Here is a 19,334-nt window from a genome sequence, read left to right on the forward strand (position 1 = left end):
AACTACCTACTCAATACTCACTATACATCTTTATTCACAATTCTCTCAATTCAACCTTCTCTATACAGATTGCAGTCGACAAGGGCTAGTTTATATAGGAGGGGCGGGGCCAGCAGTGGTGGTTTGTGATGTAAGAAGCCACCAAAATGTCATTAACCACTATTCTCAGCAAATAGCAAACTTCAATTGTATTTTCAAGGTTTAAACCCATAGAGGGCAGTCACTCTTACATTTTTACAACAAAATATGCCAAATTGAAATATGAGTCAGACAAGAATCAATCAACAACACTTCTTCATACCAAATACATTTGTATAAAATACATACGAAGTGGTTTTGGGGTTCAGTTACTCTTTAAGACATGAATACATGTTGTTCAAACATGCCATCCCTAAAGGCTTCACAGCAGATTGGTTGAAATTTTGTGTTTTGGCATGTTTTTCTGACACATAATATATGTTTTCTTTTTTAGATATTCTTTGGGAATCAGAACCATGACACCCCAGAGCTGAGATCCATCGGCCCGATCTCCACTCGCTTTGTCAGGATCTACCCAGAGAGGGCCACGGCTGAGGGTGTAGGTCTCCGCCTGGAGCTGTTGGGATGTGAACTTGACGGTCAGTCTCACTTATCACGCACATCTTATGATTAACCTAACGGCAACAATGAAGTCTACATTATGAGGATACTATGGTTCAAACTTCAAACCCTCATTCATGCAGCTGCTACTTTCCAATGATTAGTGCAACTTCCTGTGTTATATAGATAAAATAAAAGCTTTGTTAGGGTATTGCTGCACACACACAGCACCAACTTCTTCTTTTGAAGAGACACCTCTTGCTTATCAACAGTAATGCCTTCAGGAATTTTTATTACTCGTGTTAGCATCTTGTTTGTTGTTGGGTTTTTGTTGTTTTTTTACCTTTATTTAACCAGGAGAGTCTTATTAGGATTAACAAATTCCCATTTAGGAGAGACCTGGAAGCAGTTAGATTTAAGGGACTCGTATAAGGTCCCACGGTGATGGCCCACAGTGGATACAAACCTATTTTAAACATAGAATAAACACAGGAGCAGGTTTTAAAAGATGCATTTTGCGTCGTTTTTAACCTCCTTGACTTTAAAATCACCAATCTGAGCAGTTTCAGGTGCAGTCCAAAGTGGAAAGAACCAAATAATATTTAAAAAAAACTCACAATCAATTGTATTAATACTCAACAACTCAACCCAAAGATCCCTCAAAGGTGTTTTCTAAGACTTGTTTACACAATTCTTTCTTTAGATTAAAAAAAATGACAAGCTTTTGTTGAATTGTGGCTTTTGGTTTTGTTTAAATCCCCTAAAATAAACTGTGTAATTGAAGTGGTGCAGAGTGAAAAGATTTTTCATTGTTTTTTTTACCCGTCAGCAAACAAAACAATAAGAGTTTGCCATGGATGATTATTGTGCAAACACTAGGGCTTAATAATGGCTACCTTTTAAACAATACATTTTGTCAGGTCAAGGTGCTTCAATAATAGAATACAGTTACTGTATATAACAATCGTTTGAAGGTCTGCTATTGTATCTTCAAGTGTGTGCACAAAAAAAAAAAAAGCAAATTGAATCAAAGGATATTCAGCCGTCAGATCAACTTTTCAGTGTCTGTGTGGTGACTTGGGTTTGGCCTTGGTTGTTTAAACATACACTGAATATATTTTTGACAAGAGATGGCTTTAACAGTGTTTGTGCCAAATAAAGGTACACTTTTTAAACGTATTGGCACTGACCTTACTCAGCCCATTACACAGTGAAGCGCTAACACTTCAGGCTGTTTGCTCTGCAAGAGAGAGAGTGAGAGAGCGCAGGAAAAGGCTGACGCAGGCGACTATCTCATCTCCCGCAGTGGTCGCAGTTTGATGGTTTGAGGGTTTGTGTGTGAGGGGAGAGGAGGGGAAGGGGGCAGGGAGGGCTCGACCTCTTACAGGAGGTGCAGAAGGAACCGATGAAAAGAGGAAGGAGGCTCGCGAGTATCTGATTCCCCTGTGGGGAGAATGATGGGAATCAGGCAAAGCGGCTGTGGGAATAAAAGACGGTATGAGGGCAAAAAGTAAAGGATGAGAGAGAAGTGTAAGGATTAAAGATCAAGCTTTCTAAATAAAAACTTACCATCTCTCAGCAGTTGACTCTTGTTTCTTTAAGACCATTTGTACAGATAAAGTCACAGGCAGCTACAATAGTACACATTAGACATTTAGATAAAACTATAACGCGTGTGTTTATGAAAGCTGCTCCGATCATGGTCAAACACTTCAGATACAAAAGCAATTGAAGCATCTTCATTGTCTGTTTAACAGTTGCACATATATCATCGTCAAACTCTAAGAATAATTCTGTAAAAGCTGCTGGAGACAAAAAAAACAATCCACGCCTCATTGATCAATACATTGAAGATCAATTGCTGAAAAAAAAAATGAATAAGGTTGAAATTGCAACTTGAAAAATGTTTTTCAATACCACCGTTAACACACTCTCATTGACATTGTTGGGAAAAAAAAATTGCGCATTGCATTATGGGATGTGGAGTTCTTACAGTGATTTATTTTCCATCTTTTTTTCGAGCAAACAATCTATGATATATTCATTTCTGTCCTACAAAATGTTATCTAAAGAAAAAATGTCATTTCTATCAGTTTAAAGTTGTTCGTAAAATTAAACTTTTAATAAAATTTGTTTAAACAAAATTAGTGGTACAGTAAAATCTGTAAAATGGACAATATTTCTAAAACAACATTTGGATATCAAAGATGTATCAAAGCACACATCCAGCTCAAAATAAACAACAAAGAAACCTTAAAGTACAGTAGAAGAAAAAGATCACCTTACACCATAAACAGTAAGGGTCGACCAATACGGGTTTTTATTAGGGCTGAAACCGATTATTATTAGAAATAATGGAAACTGATACCTGATATTTAGAACAAATGTTCATTTGCTGTAAAAATTTAAATTGTGGTGTCAAAATTTAGAACAACACACCTTGGATTACAGTAGACTGAATACAGTATGCTACAGTATTTGTTTTTAGTTTTTTTTTACACATATGATTAACAAAAAACCTTAAAGCTTGGGTACTCAAATTAATTTTATTAATTAAAAAAAAGATTCTTATTAGCATCATATAGTATATTGTAAAAGTAATAATTTCTGAAAAAAATGGTACGTCTGTGTGCTGTCTATTCCTTATATGTAAGTATTTTGGTTAATAAAACCCCGGAAGACAAAATCTTGGCGGTCACCCCCTCCAGCTCACAAAACTTAGAGAAAGGAGGAGTGAGCAGAGCCCACAAAGGAGCCTCCTCATTGGCTGCCACGATATATAGCGAAGCGCGTGCACGGTGATAACACGTACTCGTGACGATGACATTTATTTTCGGCAACAAAATACGAACAAGGAGATGCTTGGGTGCAACTTTGGACTGTCAACCTATGCGTGTGCACGCTCAGAGGAGGAGACTGGGAGGGATTATCAGAGTGGGGGGCGGGATTTACGGTTGGAATTCAGCCATACCCTTCTGTCATGGTTCAAGATTCAGGTAGTGCAGCTTTAAGATAAGAGTATTAAAATTAACATAATTTATCGGCTAACAGTGGAGATACCAATTATATTAAAAATACAGGCCAATATTAGTAGTATCCATACATTAAACACTACATTCTCATTAGAACCATCACTACTAAGTGGCTGACCACACTACTTTAGCTGCTATTATTGTGCTGTTAATGCATGTGATTTACCTGCTACACGATGCCACCATTATTAGAAATATTGCTCAGATCTTTATTCAGGTTCTTCATTGTGAGTGCACTACTTGCACATTGTTAAAGAACACAAACAAAGATAAAATAGGACAGGAGCGTTTATTTTAAAGCCACACGTCTACATCTGGCTCAGAGAAGCACAGTTTATCTCCAGAAGCAGTCTGAGCAACATTAATCAAGCTGCTTGAAGCACGTACAAACACTCGTGAGTGCGCTTTAATGCATCTGGAGTCATTTAGGAGTGTCCTAATCATGCTCAATTATCCAAATCACGGTATTTTTTGAAAGGACCCTGACTCTCAGTCAAAGCTCTTTGCTGATGTATTAATGTGTGTAATGATAAAGTTTTGACCTCAAGTGCCCTCAAAAGATAAACAAGGCCAGTTTGCACAGCAGTTGTACGCTGGATGAGGTTAAAATGAATGTTGTAATTATTAAATAACAGTCATTTAAAAAAAAGTGTGTGATTTTGATTAATCCGAGAGGCATGTTAATGAGTCTCCTCCTGGTTTTACAAAAATATCCAGCGACAATATCAAGTGAAGAGAAGTTGAACAATCTGCCTGCAGATCTCTGTCAGCTGCTGCTGCTGCTTCAAGCTCTATAAGGGCAAACAGCTCATGTTATGTTATGTAATGTTTTTTCTATAAAAAATATGTTTGATTTCTATTTCAAACATGAACACAACAGCAGTGTATTTACCACAATGAGGAAATAATAATAATAAATATAATCTTCTTATAATATGCACCTATTTACACTATAATAGGAGACATAGTTCATTCATTTATATCTATGTAATTATACGATTCATGCAATCCACTCTACATTCATCTGTTCAAACATGTACATATATATATTTATATACACACATATTTATATTTTTTCCCTTTAACACTTGTGCTTCGAGAAGATACATTTTATGTATTTATGTTAAAATTGCTTCAAATTCACTCTTGTATTTCCACACACAATATGACAATATTAAAATTAAATGCAATGATTTTAAGATTATATTATTTATTATTATGTTGTAATTTAATATTGTTTTTTTTTGCATGATTTTTTTAAATAATAGTTTCACTCATTAAATATGTTATAACTGGCCTCTATGGCCTTTAGATAATGATAATAATTTAGAATTTTTTTCTAAACTGCAGTTTGAATAATTTTTTATCTGAAGTTTTAAACATTGTAAAAACTAAGCATGTCCCGATACAACTTTTTCATTTCCAATATGATACCGATATTGATCCGATATCAGCATGAATCATACAAACTTTTTATTTTATTTATTTTTTTCCTCTCTTTTCTTTAATATAAAATATTAATGACTTATTTTGTAGTGTGGAATGTTAGAAAAGCTTGATCAAGTGATGTCACTCAAACAGTGAATAGTCAGCAACAGTAGGTATGAGAAAAACTGACCCATTTATTATTAACCAATTGGTTACATTCATTTTAACCTTCAACACAATATATACAGTATTCTACAATTGACTAAAATAAATAAAAAATGATTGGAAAAAAACAAAATCAATAAAAAATCTGAAAATCCAGAAATTGGAATCAGATATCCGATATTTGTTTTCAGGCTAATATCAGACCGATATCCGATATCGGATTGGGACACCCCTAGTAAAAACTCTACTTTCTCAGACCTTAAACTTGTTTGCCAGTGATTCCAGTGGCCCGTCAAATGTTATGGTCTTAATTTTATTGATCTCCTTTCTTAGATATCACAACCACTGTACCTCCCACCACTCAGCTCGCCTCCACATTACCCATGACCACCTTCGGCGCCACACTCTCTGCACCAATGACGGTTCCGGGCATAACTCCAGCCACGGACTGTGAGGAAGGACATCCGGACTGTTCCAGTAAAACAGAGTCTCCCGTTGATGACAACATTGTGATTGGTAAAAAGTTTGACTCTTTGACCTTTCCTTTGTTCATTCTTGCTACTGTCTAAAAGTTTTCATTTAAAGTTGAAAAATGCAGTGTGCGGGAATAGTTCTGAGAGTTTTTGTATTTTAAGTCTATTCTACATGTATTTGTTGTTGATTTTAAACAAAGGTAAACGTGCTGGGATTGGATCATCTGAGATTCTCCTTTATCCACCCTCTCAAGATGTATAGCTTTGACTGGATTGTGTCATTTCCTCTTCACCGCTTGTTCATTTATTTGCTCTTCTTTTTGAAAAAAGTAACCAGGTTTTTGTGTTTCATTGAATATTCTCTTTTATCTTCCCTTCTGCTGTCAGCGCAGTCATTATCCCTTTGCTCTTAGAGCTTTGAAAACATAGCCAAACAGAAAACGTAGAGCATAGGAAAGGGAAAAACACACCAAAAATACTGATTCTAGCTGAATCGCAGACCATTAGAGTCTGGTGTGGAATGTGGATTCATCCCAAATAGTCCTTCTATGGTATTTGACGCTGACCTCAGTGTTTAATGTGTTTCCAGCTGCAAGCACTGCAGCCACAGAACCCATCATGGATTTCATACCAGGTGAGCACACACACACACACACACACACACACACACACACCATGAATATGCTTTAACAATCTCTCGGCTGTAAAACTTTCAACATTGGGCCTGATCATCATTCAGATTCAGGGAAAGCTGCTCGATATGAGGCTTTGCCAGACGATTGCCTCAGTTCAGCCAACGGTTTCTATTATTTAGGGACATCAGAGACTCAAACAAAGGAAACGACTTTCATTAAAGTGTTTTTGATCGAGCCGGTACATTAATAATGAGCCTGTTGCTGCTCAGCCGTGATCCATTTGGACTGCAGAATGAGATAGATTTGCTAATAAACACATCTGCAGTGTGTTTTTTAGATTAGGAATGTGATTGTAATTCCATTTTAGTGGACGTTATATTTGTTCCTGTTTTGTGTAGAAAAATAATAATAAGTTACACGAGGACAACTGTTTAGCATACAAGTAACACTGTTTGTATGATGGTAGAAGATCTGATAGTCCTTGTTACATGAGCTAGAAGAAATCCACGTGCACAAAGAATACAGTTTAAATCAATCTAAAAAGGGCATTTCTTTTAAAACTCTTTCATTCTTTTGAAAGACAACATGCAGAGGAACATTTCTAAAGACGCCAGATGGGTGAACCAGATTCCCACAGTCAGCTAATTTCCATCCGTAGCACTTAAGACACATTAACATGAAAAATAAACCCAATAAAACAACAGATCTAGAATGCACAGGGACCAGCACACGACAAAACAACATAGCACACGGTCGGCTTATCCATCAGATTCAAATAAAGTGCTTCATTCAAAGAGTTGTGGCAGATGTTTGCAATTGAGATAAAGTGCTTGGAAGCTTGTTAGAAGTCCTATTAATCACAGGGATATTTGCTTTTAAACGATCCCAAATACAGAATCCAGCACTCCCCTGAGGTCCAAGGAGCTTTCAACTGCTTTAAATGTATTAAAGCACAATGTGGTCTGATCTACTCTGCTGTGTTTCTTTATGCAAATATTCAAAAACAACAATAACAGTGGGTTCCTAATTATGTTACAATCAACTCAAAAACAGCGTTGTCAGAGCGTATGCGATGCTATGAATGCCTTGTCAGGGCAGGGATGCAAAGATTGAATGAAAATTGTTTGACAAGAAGATGGAAAATTAAAAAAGTTTCTTGTTTAAGCCAAGCATAGACCAAAGTATTCAGGAATTAATTGGAGAGGTGGCATTGACAGAGTATTTTTATTTCTTGAATTTTGTAGGAAAAAAATAATACTTAATTAAACGTAGGGCTGGGCAATATATCGATATTCAAAATATATCAAGAGTTCTATTTTGGCAATAAAGAAAACTACAATATTGCCTATAACAAATTATTATATTACAGTTTGTGTTACGATTTTCTTTGATGTGTCATAAGGACACTTCAATGCAATCAGTAGACACCCCTGAGGAAGACGGGCAGTTGACCATTGAAACATGACAGGAGATAAAAGTACATTTCCTGAAAAAAACTTTTACATATTACTTAAAAAGAAAACAAAATGAACTTGCTGGACTTATAAATTATTTTGTATTCAAATATGTTGCTATTTTTGGTACTTCCCTTCGAGGAGAAAAGGCCAACGATGGCATATACAGTACTGTGCTTCTGTTTTTTGATGAATTTGCTTGTGTGGCATTTTGCATCAGCAAATTTAACCTTGAATTTTCTTTCTGGTAAAATTTTATTGAGTAAAAAATATTGCGATTTATAGTATATTGTCATTTTGAGAAAAAATATTGAGATAAGAGTTTTGGTCTGTATTGCCCAGCCATAATAAATGTAAAAATGAGGAAGTGGCTCGAGAATATTGCATAAATCTAAGAGATTCTCATCTGTCTCTGCAAATGGATCTGTGGATCTCTAAACATGCGCTGTCTTTTTAAATCCTGGTTTGCCAACAATCTAAAATCAGCAGGTAAACCACTTTTACGACCCTTAACTCACAAAATAGTCCCAGGGCTTTTAATTAAAAAGAAACCAATTGTTCCATTTTCCTACCCTGACTCCCTCTTCCCTGTTCCTTTCCCCTTCACCGAGGTGTAACACTGCCCTCTTTTTTTAAAGCTGTTCTTACCCTTCCTTAGGGAGGGCTAGTGAGGGTCACAATTATGCCATAAAATAGATTCATGTGTTTAATTGCAATAATAAAGCATGCATTGCTGTCGCGAAAAGATTGCACGTCATGTAGCGTTGGCCTTCAACAGTAAGTATAGACAATGAAAAAATAAGAGATAAATCGTTAAAATTCCTTTAAAATATATAAAAATGTAAGTTGGACTATATTATGTGGGTTCTTTATGTTTTTTAAGTTTAAAACGTGTGTGTGTGTGCATTGGACGAACATTTATTTGGCATTTCTTATCGTAGTACGAATGCTCTCTACCACTCTTAGAATTATCTCTTACATAAGAAATTCATGAGATAAGAAAACATTGGTGAATCCCAAAAATCAATGGGCACTACTAACAAAATCCACTATACGAATGGTATTTCTCTTATTTTGGTTCTTCTGTGGCTTCTTGCATGAGGACCATTGTTGGGTGCAATGGGCAGTGCCCTGTTCAGCCTGCTGCAGTGCTGCACAACAGCACTCAGGATAAAGGAGGGAGTAGACAGAAACAATGAAAAGGGTAAAGATGAGAAAATGCAAATGCTCTATACTCTAGCAGGATAACAGGCAGATTGAAGTAGCCTTACATTTCATTTATATTTAATATGCTCTCCTTTCATGAAGTGAGCAGAACAGGCTGAGGTCGTGTGGGGTTCAGGGGTTTGTTTGTTCCACCTACAGCATGCAGCACTTCCTCTAAGTGACAAACGGCAGCCGTAAGAGAGAAGAAATTGTGAGATATTGAGAGAAAGCTGTAGACACACAGTATGACACTGCAGGTGTAGGGAGGCGTTGCGGTACACATTCAAAACTCCATGCGCTGCTTATTTTTGTTGCTGCGTGAACATTTTAGCTTGTGAATGCACACACTTCAGTTAGTTACCAACCTGAGAAGAAGTGGACAGGTGGAAAGGTTGAAGAGTGGATGGTGTGACAATGAAACCCAGCAGGAGGGAATGAATAGACATGAGCAGGAAGAGGAAAGGAAGGTAAAGGGGATGAATGGACCAACGCGTATTGACCCAGTAAAGCTCTCTTGGGTCTCAATTAGGCGAGCTGAAGCGTTGCGTGACGACAGCTCAGGTTTGGGAGGGGGGGGGGGGGGTCATCTCTGCATCCTATTAGCCTCTCCGTAACAAACACGTCCACTGTTCAGAGATGGTTGCATTCATTTGGATACTGCGGTGAACCACTGCCGCCACTCGATTACTTGCAGAAGCACAGAGAAGATAGGAATTCCCCTTTGGGTTGTTGTTGTTTTTTCAGGGGCCACATTCGTTGATGGTGGCAGTTTCTAACCCCGGTTCAATTCGAACTCCCTCCGTTCCCCCAGTTCCTCTTTTCTCAAAGTGCTGATCCCAAACATATGTGCACGCAGGCACTGTTTTCCATCAGTTTTAGTGAGGATTGTCCCAGCAGTGCTGAACAATGTGTTCAGTCGCTACTAGCTTTGTCTTTCTCCCCCCCCCCCAATCCAAATTGTGCACACCTTTAACTGGTGTGATTTCTTCTCCCAGTATAAATTCATACTTTGGGTGCAATAATGCAGCAAGAAACAGCTTTCTTTTTTGGTAGTGTTGTGATAAAAAAAAAAAAATAAAAAAAATGTGCAGCCACTGTCTTTGCTGAAGGAAACACTCACAGTTTGAAGCCTGGTTTTATGAAATATGCAGTTAACCAGATAACAAGAGGACACTTCATCACACTGCGTTTGGTTCCACACATAGGGGAAAAGAAAGAAAAAAAGCATGAGACTTTGTTTTTTTATTCATAGAAGCTGCTTGGATTGAACTAAATGAAAGCTAATTCAGAAAGCACTTCAAGCCAGAGACAAAAAACTGGAACTGGAAGTAATGGTAGATTATTTTTTTTCTCTATATGATGTTGAGAAAGCCTGTTTTTTGTCATTTGTTCCGTCATTATTTCAGTGCATTCAACAGCGTAAGAGCTCCAAGGTAGGATTTGCCAAATTCCTGAATATAAATCAATATGAATGTAAAACATGCTTTGTGAGGAAAGTGACGTAAAATCAGTGCGTGACCGGTGTCAACAAAACTTTATTATTCCAGAACTGATAACAAGCCACAAAAACAGGCTCTGCTGATTATCAGGCCTTGTACGCTCCATGGATGTCAGCATTGATCCTTTTTATGCACATCTGGACTCTGGCAACACCACAGCTACATATGTTGGTGTAAAAGATTGACTACAGTGACATGTTCCTTTTTTTTGGATAGAATCTTTAATTTGGCTTTTTTTTAATTTTTTTTGTTTGTTTATTTTTTTTGATAAAACAAAGCCATGTCGATTGAAAACGTATTGTTGTCTCACAGAAAGGTAATGAACACATGTCCTCACATGTAATTTATTGTGTAAATGATCAGTTTTTTCAAATATTTCAGTAATACATTTTGGGGAAAACCTGCAAATATTAAAGTTGTCATTTCAAGCATCTGGAAAGCACTCAGTAGTTTGCTTAAAGTGTATTAAACTGTGTTTTCAGGTGTGATGTCAGTGTAGGGCAGGGTTTTTCAACCTTGGGGTCGTGACCCCATAAGGGGTCACCTGGGGTTGCCTGAAATGTCTAGTAATAATAAAATTAAATAAACATGATTAAAATTACATTTATACATTTGAAGATGTTTTTTTTAATTAAAAGTTTGAAATTTAAATAAAAATATTTTTGTAATTTTATTTAAGGAAAAATTGAAATTTTAAATCGTAATGGATTCACTTTTTTCTATTTTGCACAATAAAAAAACAGTCCATAATATCACAGAAATAGATATACAGTGCAGGAAGAGGCAGAAAGCTCAAAGAGCTTAATTTTTGTCTTTGTATTCTATACTTTCACTTTCTCAAATATAAATCTAGTTCACATAAAATGCAGTATAAACATATCTCAGCTGGCGCGTAATGTTACTTTATCCACTGATACTGGCTACTCTGTATTTGTAGGTACATCTAAAAAAAAAATTAGATTATCATAAAAAAAAGTTTCATATTTTTGGTCACTCATTTCAAAAATTCAAACCGATATATATGATATAAGCTCATGACACATAGAGTGAAATATTTCAAGCCTTTATTTCTTGAAATGTTGATGATTATGGCTTACAGATCACGAGAACCCCAAATTCAGTGTCTTGGAAATTAGAATATTACTTGAGATCAATAAAAAAAAAAGATATTTTAAACAAATATGCAAGGTTTTTGAAACGTATGTTAATTTCTATGCACTCAATAATTGGTTGGACCTCCTTTTGCATGAATTACTGCATCAGTGCAGCGTGGCATGGAGGCGATCAACCTGAGATGCACCTATATTTCAAATATAATCAAAAAAAACAAATTTTAGAAGGAGAAAATGTCCCTGGGCTCGTCAAGACATTTGTGATATATAAATGGGGTCACGACAAGAAAAGGGTCGGGAACCACTTGTGTAGGGTGATGATCATGAGAAGCGTTTCTCTCAGAGGGATGTTGGTATATTTTAAAATGGACTTTTAACCACCTCTGAGGTCTCGAAAAGCTTCACACAATCAGAAATAATTGTGTGATACCCATACTGTATTGAACATGAGTGTAATGTCTACTGTTCCACCAAACCAAGCAGTGGGAACAGCAGAGTTAGGGTTATATTTTGTGTGTGTGTGTGTGTGTGATATAACACTGATGGCTTCCTCTCTCTCTCCTGCAGCTTACTTGTGGTTCGCCTGTAATTTTGACTTCTCTTCGTACTGCGGCTGGACTAGAGAGAGTGGCGCTGGTGCTGAGTGGCTGGTCCAAACCAACGGGGCTCCCAGCGTCCACAAAGGACCTGCACTCGACCACACAGGTAGACGATAACGCCGTTCCAAACGTTTCACGTAAAACCAGCAGCGCTCGACAAAATAGTTTGGGGGAGTGCTTCATAGCTCTCAGCAGTCAGTGCTCGGCTGTTGGAGTGTCTGTTTAAAGCTCTCAGGGAAGCTGTTGAAGTAATTCTAACAAAGGTGTAAATAGCACGATGTGTTCGCTGTGCCACTGGGAACTCCTGACAGAGGATGTGTTCTGTTTCTGCTCATGGTTAGGGAGGAAAAAGTGACAATTTTACCCTTTGTACTGGTCTGATGGGGGGAAAACTCCTCAATGTGGGACGTCTGTCCTAAAGTATACTAAACAATAATAATAATAATAATAATAATAATAATAATAATAATAATAATAATAATAATAATAATGAAATTAAAATCTTAGGTAAAGAAATTGATTAAAATTGTATTTTTTTTTTTTACATTTTTTTAATGTTTTTTTTTCTACACATCACCTCAATAAATATCAAATTACAGTATTCTAAACATTTTCATATACTGGTATGAATCTAGTTCAAATGAAATGCAGTATGAAAATATCTGAGATGGCTGCTAAACTTGATAAACTTGATGAAAAACTAATTCTAGGGGAGAAAAAAATGTCTCTGGGGTCGTCGGACATTTGGGATATCAAAATGGGGGTCACGACCTGAAAAAGGTTGGGAACCTCTGGTTTATCGTTTTATATCAATTTAAAACTTTACGGTATTAGGTCAGTGTTTAATCTAATCACAGCCATGTTCCTCTGGGCATTTATTATGAAATAATTAGCATTTTAGACAAAAGAGTTTGTTTCCTTAACCCTAGAACACCATTGCTAGAATTAGTAACATCTCTAACGCCAGGGGATTTTTACTGTAATATACCCAATAAAAAGTACTTTTCAACAAAATATGACAACGCATGACAAATTATAGAGTTGTACCAATAAAACAATACGTACAATATTTTGATGACAAGTACTTTTTATTGGGTATATTATATCAGGTACAAATGTCCCAGCATTAGTGATGATGTTATTAATCTAAGTCAGGGGCCAAATACGGACCAGTTTGATCTTAAGTGGGCCACATATTTTAGGTGGGAAAAAGAGCAAATTCAACATTTATGTGCCATGGTTTGCACTTCTACGCGTAAATGATGAAGTATGTGAGTAATTTGAGGAAAATTGGCCAGATTTTTGGAAAAATTAAGAGTTCTTTCAACAATTACAGATTAAAAATGAAAACTGAGCTCTGCAAATATTGTGGATTTTATTTGACTTTTTGTATTTGGAGGGGCTGAGATACCTACAACATAATTAGTTGGTAATTTACAAAGTATTTCATGTTTTTTTCTGTCATTTTTACTTTCTCGAGCGGGCCGAATCTGATGCTCTAAAGGGCCGAATTTGGCCCCCGAGCATTGAGTTTGACACACGTGATCTAAGTCATGGGTAACTCCAGCATCGCCTTCAACATTTGTTCTCTATCACTATTGACATTTCCTTTTTGGCTGTTCTTTTCCGAGGTGGCCACAGTGAATATTACGCATTAGTTAATTTGGCACGTTTAGAGAGAAAATGTGGTTTTGGATTAGGGAAAAACCCACACCTTCACAGACGCTGATGCTAACCAGGCAGACACAAATGCAACATATTGAAATTCCTGTAAAAATGTTTGCACGAGTGAAAATCACACATTAATAGTGCTCTAGGGTGAATTTAAAGAAGCCTGCGGCCCATATCCTGACTAGGGTCACTGGTAATGGAGTCTATCCCAGTGTCCATGCAGAGGATTAGTCCTGAAGGACTGCATAACTGCCACATTACTACACATAAGAGTTTACTCCTATTGTCCTATCGTACAGGGTTTTGACTCGAGGAGAAAAGCTTTTCCTTTAGTTTGGAGGCAGTGTTGTTTAGTCCTACACCACCGAACAGCTCCAAAACTCAAAGTAATACCACAAAATATTGACCAAGTCTGAATGAAACTATATGGAAAAAAATAAATAAAACCATCTTACAAAATTTCACAATCATGCACCAACCTCGATGCCACTGTGGGGAAACGTATCGTCACGGAAACGGCTGGGAAATGAGGCATTCATCACAAAAACACTGAGTCACTGCTTTGTGCTCTAAGCTTGAGAATGAACAACCTTCAAGTGTTTCTTTTTTTTTTTTTTTTTTTAAGAAACCTAACTCTGAACGTCTTGAATGTAACTCTCTGTTCTCTGTGGAGACTTTCTCTTGGATTTCTTGACTTAAACAGATCAACACTTCTTAAATGAAACCCGTCCTTTATTGTGTCACGCCAGCGTTTCTCCTGAAGCATGCAGACATAAATGTATTTGTCGTCTCTGAGAACGTGTGGAATGACATTAAACCAGTACATGGACGATATAAACTATTTGTTTTATGAAAGACACTGAGGCACTTAGAGTTGCACAGACAGGTGTTCACATTAAGTATTGAACTGAACCTCACATAATGGAATACACAATAAACCCTGAGTGTTTAAGATGCTGAAGAAAACAACTTTAGATATAGTTTCCTTTATAACTGTAAAAATGAACAGAAAATGATGATTTCATATTGTAACATAGATTTCAGAGCATACCCAATATGTTTATTATATGATCATTAACTAGCTGTGTTAAACCCTTCCCAGTCACTCAGTCTTCTCATTCCCTTTCCTCTCCTGCCCCCTACAGGTGGTCCAGGGAACTTCATCTACATGCAGCTGACGGACGCAGACACGCAGAGCAAAACAGGCGACGATGAGGACATGGAGGAGGAGAAGATGGCCAGATTGGTCAGTCTGCCCATCACGTCGCCTGACGCAGACCTGTGCATGTCCTTCTGGTATCACATGTTTGGGGAACACGCTGGGGCTCTGCACATCAAGCTCAGGAGGGAGGCAGAGGAAGGGCAGATGCTGTGGACGGTCAGCGGGCATCAGGGCAGCCGCTGGAGGGAGGGCCGGGTGTTACTGCAGCACTCCACCATCGCCTACCAGGTAATAGGGCTGTGCATTGCATGTCACGATACGATATATCCCCATTCTACACAGTACGATATATTAGGAAATATCAACATTTACAAATGTCACCTTAAGAAGTACAAAATGGAATGAAATGCCACATGTTTTAAACTTGCGAGAACCAGTAAGCCAGTCCATTATTGCGCAATAGTCCAGGATGTAATGTCCAAAAAGTAGAACGTTTTCATTATTGAGAACTGTTTCCCAACTGACCCATGTATTATTAACAAATAACATCCATTTTAACCTTAAACATAAGAATATTATACTATTGAATAAACTAAATGACCTCAGTAAATCCAATGAAAACAATATTATATAATAATATCATATTATGATATATTGTGATATCAGTAATTAGAAATTTCACCTTTACAAGTACAAATTGGTATGAAATAAAATGTATTTAATGTTTTGTTTTTTTTTTGTTTTTTAACTTGCGAGAACAAGTAAATGATATCTAACTGTAATTCAACAAGTGGTATGTTTTATCAAACTGTCAAATTACATTTTTCTAAAAGGTTTCACTTTTGCTTCTACAACAGATTCTTTAATTAAAACTTCCTAAATAAAAAGATAAATAAAAAAAGTTACCACATATATTTATTTAAGTGCTCAGTATGTTTTATGAAAATCAGCTTCTAAGCTAAAATGCATTGAGGATTGAGGTAGTTCAACAAGGTTTTATGTCGTTCACTGACACATAGTGACTGGGTGTTTACATGCTTTGCATATGTTAGCGCAATTAAATGTTTCATTTTTTTTTTGTTAAAAAACATGATTTGAAAAATTGATTTTGACGTTTTTTGAATCGATACGCTAATCGTACTGTGAAATATTGCAATATATAGCTGAATTTTTTTCTTCCACCTTTACCAGGTAACGAATTTTTTGCTCTGCTTGAACACTGTAAACTTTATGGGGGGGAGAATAATTTGCATTATGACTCATTGGAGGAGAAACAAACACTATGGAGAGGTTTATAAGCTCGGGAATTTTCAGAAACATTTAGGTTTTCATGGGAATTATTTATTGGAATTAACCAGAAGTTGGGTGTAACTTTGACATGACGGATGCTGATATTTTAGATGATTCTGAATTATTTTCACAACTATATTTAACATCCCTGTTAAGGGCAAACCTTCAATGTCATTGGAATCCTAGTTGAAATATAATGTTTTTTGAATGTATTATTTTTGAATGGATGCCATAATGTATGTTTGGAAATGATAGTTATTTAAAATTACTCCTAAATTCCAGTTAATTCTAATAAATAATTCCCCTGAAAAGTTTATATTTTTGAATATTCACATAATTCCCAAGTTTGAGTTACCGTTAAACTTTACAAGAAGTTTTCTGTATTTTGCAACTTTAATTTTCATTGAGGTTATTAATTTTCATTGAATAACTTCATAGAGGTTAAAGCAAACTAGTCATTATTCAGCGGTCCGAGTTTGGCTGCAGCCTTACACTACTACCTCAGACACTGTTTTGACATGGGAGCTACCAAAAGTCCTGTATTTATGTCTGAACTTTCGTCTTAAAAAGGCTTGTTTCCACATTTCGTGTTGAAAGAAGATCCAGCCGTTGTTCACACAGGCTTGTGTTTTGTGTTGTTTTGTGCAGGTGGTGGTAGAGGGCGTGGCAGACAGACGGAGCTCAGGTCACATCGCTGTCGATAACATCCAGATCCTGGATGGACTTAGTGCAGAGGACTGCAGGGGTGCGTTTTCATTGATGACACTAGATTAAATCCTCTCTGTGATCCTACTTGTGCTTTAATCTAATGAAGTCTTTGTGTTTTTTTTTTACTTCTAGATCCGTCTCCACCGACTGACATCTTCATTCTACGTAAGATGAGCACTGTTATCTTTTCTCAAAACTCAACTCACAGTGTGTGTTAATTTTCACGTGTCATACACAGATCACAGATTACTGTGTACTGGGGCTGAAAAACTAACTTTTAAACCATCCTCTGCCCAAAACGAGCTGGTATTTTACTTTAAAATGGCATCAGTTCCTTTAAGTAATGAAATACACCCACATGCCAGTAGGTGGCAGTATGTCTACATGTGCGAAATCTATAGGCACAGACTCAGAACTGTGCTGAATACTAACCGTGTTTGTGTTTCTATAGAAATCCTTTTATATTATATACTTTACTGTACCTTATTAACAGTAGACAATACCACTTCTTTTTATAGTTACGTTGTGCAAAGTAACTCAAAAGATCATTATGTTTTGGGCAAAACACAATGAAACGTTGGACGGGCCGTGCACAGATTAGAAGTCAAGAAAAGTTAAGAGTTATAATTATGTGCAAGATATGATATAGAATCTGGGCTATTATTTAGTACTAGGATAAACAGTAGAGTAATTCTGTCACTAGAGGGCCCTGTTACAACACAGGCTATCATATATTTTGTATTAAGAACATTTTGAAGCTTTAAGGCCAAATTTGTAAAAAAAAAAAAAAAAAAAACACAGTGGAGGATCCCTTTAATGCACGTGTCAAACTCAAGGCCCGTGGGCCAAATCCAGCCTTTTTGAGCATCCAATTTGGCCCGCAGGAGAAAGTAAAAATGACAGAGAAAACAGGAACTGTTGTGTAAATGAAACATAACAATATTTGCAGGTGCTAATATCACATAATTGCAGTCATTTTTAAACTGTTAAAAAAAAACTAAAAAATTCTTACAAAATCCTCTGATTTTCCTCAAATGATTACATAATACTTCCCTTAATAATGCCTTCTATTAAATAGAAGTTGGTCACACAATCTAGAATATTTAAAGTGAAGGCTCCGTTGGGACTGATAACTGGCACTTATTGCTTGGATTTTGAAGGTTTCTTACATATTTAGTATCTTATGTATATGTTGAAGTGTAAACTATGGAACAATAATGTTGGAAGTCTACTCAGCCCTGAATCCCACTCCACACTTTCAAACTGTCTTTCTGATATCAAAGCATAGCTCCAAGAAAACTTCCTGATCTTAAACAGTAACAAATTCGACATACTCCTCATTGGTCCAAACTACCTAACCCAAACAGCCTCAGACTTTCACCTCACCATCGATAACTCCACCCTATGTCCCGCCTCTCACTGCTGTATCCTTCATATCATTTTTCATAATAACCTTTCCTTCGACCACCACATCAAACAAATCATGAAAACCGCTTTTTTTTTCACCTCAAAAACATCTCTCGTCTCCACCCTTCACTTTTCTTCCCGGCTGCCAAAACTCTAATTCACACCTTTATCACATCCCGTCTCGACTTCTGCAATAGCATCCTCTTTGGTACAACCTCCACACTCCTAAATAAACTCCAATACATCCAAAACACAGCTGCCCGCCTCCTCGCCCACACCTGCTTTATACTGTAAAGTGTCTTTGAGTGTCTCGAAAAGAGCTTTTAAATAAAATGTATTATTATTTTTTTTAACTTAGTGACATATTTCTTCCTCCTGCAGCCATGGACTCCCTCTCACAGGAGACCAGTGAACTGGGTGGTCCAGGCAACATGCTGAAGACCCTGGACCCCATCCTCATCACTATCATCGCCATGTCGGCTCTGGGCGTGTTCCTGGGGGCCATCTGTGGCGTGGTGCTGTACTGCGCCTGCTCACAGGGCAGCATGACGGACAGGAACTTATCGGCCCTAGAGAACTATAACTTTGAGCTGGTGGATGGCGTCAAGCTGAAGAAGGAGAAGATGAACGGACAGACTAACTACTCAGAAGCATGAAGGGAGAAAGAAGAGATTGAGAAGAGAGATTTAATCTTGATGTGTGAGCTCTGTGTGGACAACAATGAGGCAGCCAATCACGCACGAGGAAACACAGGGCTAAAAAACCACTAATGGGACTGCAGGGTGTGCTGAAAGTGAGCCCGTGTGATGCTTTTTCATTTCTCAGGAGTGGCAGAGGAAAGGACTGACCTGCAGGGAGCACTGTGTATAAAGAATCTGTACAGCAAAAAAAAAAAAAAAAATAACAAAAATAAC

General features: G+C 37.1%; 1 protein-coding gene across 1 annotated transcript in view; it reads left to right on the plus strand.

Moving 5' to 3' along the window:
* Window positions 1-19,334, plus strand: part of LOC114479138 (neuropilin-1a-like) — a 99,097-nt gene extending 79,763 nt beyond the window's left edge. The window contains exons 11-18 of the mRNA XM_028472654.1: window positions 473-617; window positions 5,538-5,720; window positions 6,267-6,311; window positions 12,151-12,288; window positions 14,999-15,303; window positions 16,954-17,050; window positions 17,146-17,178; window positions 18,802-19,334. Coding sequence (XP_028328455.1) covers window positions 473-617; window positions 5,538-5,720; window positions 6,267-6,311; window positions 12,151-12,288; window positions 14,999-15,303; window positions 16,954-17,050; window positions 17,146-17,178; window positions 18,802-19,076 — 1,221 coding nt within the window. The 3' untranslated portion in view covers window positions 19,077-19,334. The remainder of the gene's footprint in view (window positions 1-472; window positions 618-5,537; window positions 5,721-6,266; window positions 6,312-12,150; window positions 12,289-14,998; window positions 15,304-16,953; window positions 17,051-17,145; window positions 17,179-18,801) is intronic.

The sequence above is a fragment of the Gouania willdenowi genome, chromosome 17 (genome assembly GCF_900634775.1).
Source record: "Gouania willdenowi chromosome 17, fGouWil2.1, whole genome shotgun sequence".
Classification (NCBI taxonomy): Eukaryota; Metazoa; Chordata; class Actinopteri; order Blenniiformes; family Gobiesocidae; genus Gouania; species Gouania willdenowi.